Source organism: Camelina sativa, chromosome 19 (genome assembly GCF_000633955.1).
Source record: "Camelina sativa cultivar DH55 chromosome 19, Cs, whole genome shotgun sequence".
Classification (NCBI taxonomy): Eukaryota; Viridiplantae; Streptophyta; class Magnoliopsida; order Brassicales; family Brassicaceae; genus Camelina; species Camelina sativa.
Genome location: NC_025703.1, coordinates 12,535,821 through 12,537,800, shown reverse-complemented (window position 1 = coordinate 12,537,800; position 1,980 = coordinate 12,535,821). Strand labels below are relative to the sequence as shown.

The window sequence follows — 1,980 nt, the reverse complement described above, 5'->3', positions numbered from 1 at the left end:
TTTTTTTTTTTTTTTTTTTTTTTTTTTTTTTTTTTTTTGGATAATCGTTTGGATTGTGTCCAACCGTGGCTTTGGTGTGATAAGATGAACACTAGTTACATGCCGATGTCTCCTTCCTATATAATAAAAAACAATCCATTATTTTCCTCAAGAAACACATCAACAACAATAATGACAATTACCAAGAAACTAAACAGACACTAAAAGATTTTTAAAACAAGATTGGGAGTGTCTTATCAGTCATGCTTCTTTAAGTAGAACAAAACTTGGTGATGAGATGAGAAACGTAAAGATCACTGAAAATCAAGATCCACCAAATAGAGATCTCATTGAATGTTTTCGCTTTTTTTTTTCTTTTTTTTTTTCTTTTGTGTTTGGATCCACCAAGATCCACGTCTCGATTGTGTCCAACCGTGGCTTTGGTGTGGTAAGATGAACACTCGTCACCATGCATGTCAATGTCTCCTTCCTATATAAATACAAAAACAATCCATTATTTTCCTCAAGAAACACATCAAGAACAATAATGACAATGAACAAGAAACTAATCATAAACACTTCTCCTTCTCATCTCCATAGCTTTCGTCCATTGTTTGGCCTTCCATGTGGAGCTGGAAGAGTTCGAGCAACCACAACAAGAGGAACAAGATGTTCCTGGCGGGGGCGGCTCAGGCGAGGGATGGCAGGAGGAATTGACGTCGGAGTNTACTAATCTTGCAAACTCTAACGGTAACATCATCATCTGTTTCATCTTCCGTCTCTTCCTCGCACCATACAATGATACTATCGTTCTTGTCAATGAAATAACTCGGATGTGCGAGATCTTGATCGGTATGTAATGTCGGGAGATCAGGACTACTCACGTCTAAGTACTTGGTCCACGAGACAACCTCATCGCTCAATTTGTTTGTGATCCAAACCTCGATCTTCATTGTTTCTCCATGTTGATGTAACAAAGAAAGCCTATCTCCTCGGAAACTCGATAAGGCTGCTGTATCTAATACACCACATCTAAATGGAATATCGCAAACGAGTTTGAATGTCTCTGTCGAGAAATCAAAACTTTGGATGAAAATTTCGAGTCTATTGTTCCAATGAGCAATCCAATACATGTTTCCTTTCACAGACACACCTTTGCAAGGCGGGTCTAGAGACCAATCCAAAGTAGTGTTATCAACAAGTACTCTCCATGAATCAGTTTTGAAATCATATATCTGAATCTTTGGTTCACAAGAACTCGTGATTTCACTCTCGTCGTCGAGCTCTCCATCGAAAATCCTCACAACTTTGTACTCACCACGACATGCATTGTCATATCCAATACCGTAAAAGTCATTACTCGAGTAAAAATCCATTAATTCGATCCATTTGACTCGGTTCAAAAACGGGTTCCAAACTGCGAGTTTGCAGCTTCTTGAACCTATGTTCTTGCATCTACATAACAGTAATCCATCACAATGGACCATAGCTGAGATTTGAGCTAGATTATGAATCACGTTTGGAACTGGTGATGATGAGCGAGCTACGTTCACTGGATCGATGATCTGAACATTATGTCCGATTCTTATGAAACGTTCTTGATCTTGGACAAGATCCAAGTACTTGTAGATGAATCTCTTGTCCTTCAAGAGAACGTGCCATTGTTTGCACGTCAACTTGAACTGCGTCAAATATTCGATTGGAGTCCTACAAAATATTTCTTCTATTATATCTATAGGAAGCAACGACGAACGTTCAGTTGACGAAGCCATTCAAAATTGAGACGAAGAAAAGAAAGTAAATTATGACACAAAGAAATGATCTCGCTTCTAAAAACTACGTCGTGAAATGGTTGGTGATAAGCACCAATTAAACGTTACCTCTAGTTTTTATTTTCTAGATTATGTGACGTGAAATGGCTTTTTCCGCATATTTGGTTGACAAGTTTCCCCTTCTAGATCTCATTGAAGGATTTTTTTTTTTTTTTTTTTTTTTTTTTTT

The 1,980-nt window shown here is 37.7% G+C and overlaps 1 protein-coding gene across 1 annotated transcript; it reads right to left on the bottom strand.

Moving 5' to 3' along the window:
• Positions 669 to 1,967, bottom strand: LOC104767753 (putative F-box protein At3g22650). Its single transcript, XM_010491736.2, has one exon. It carries the CDS (start codon positions 1,749 to 1,751, stop codon positions 669 to 671), a length of 1,083 nt encoding a protein of 360 aa, XP_010490038.1. The 5' UTR covers positions 1,752 to 1,967.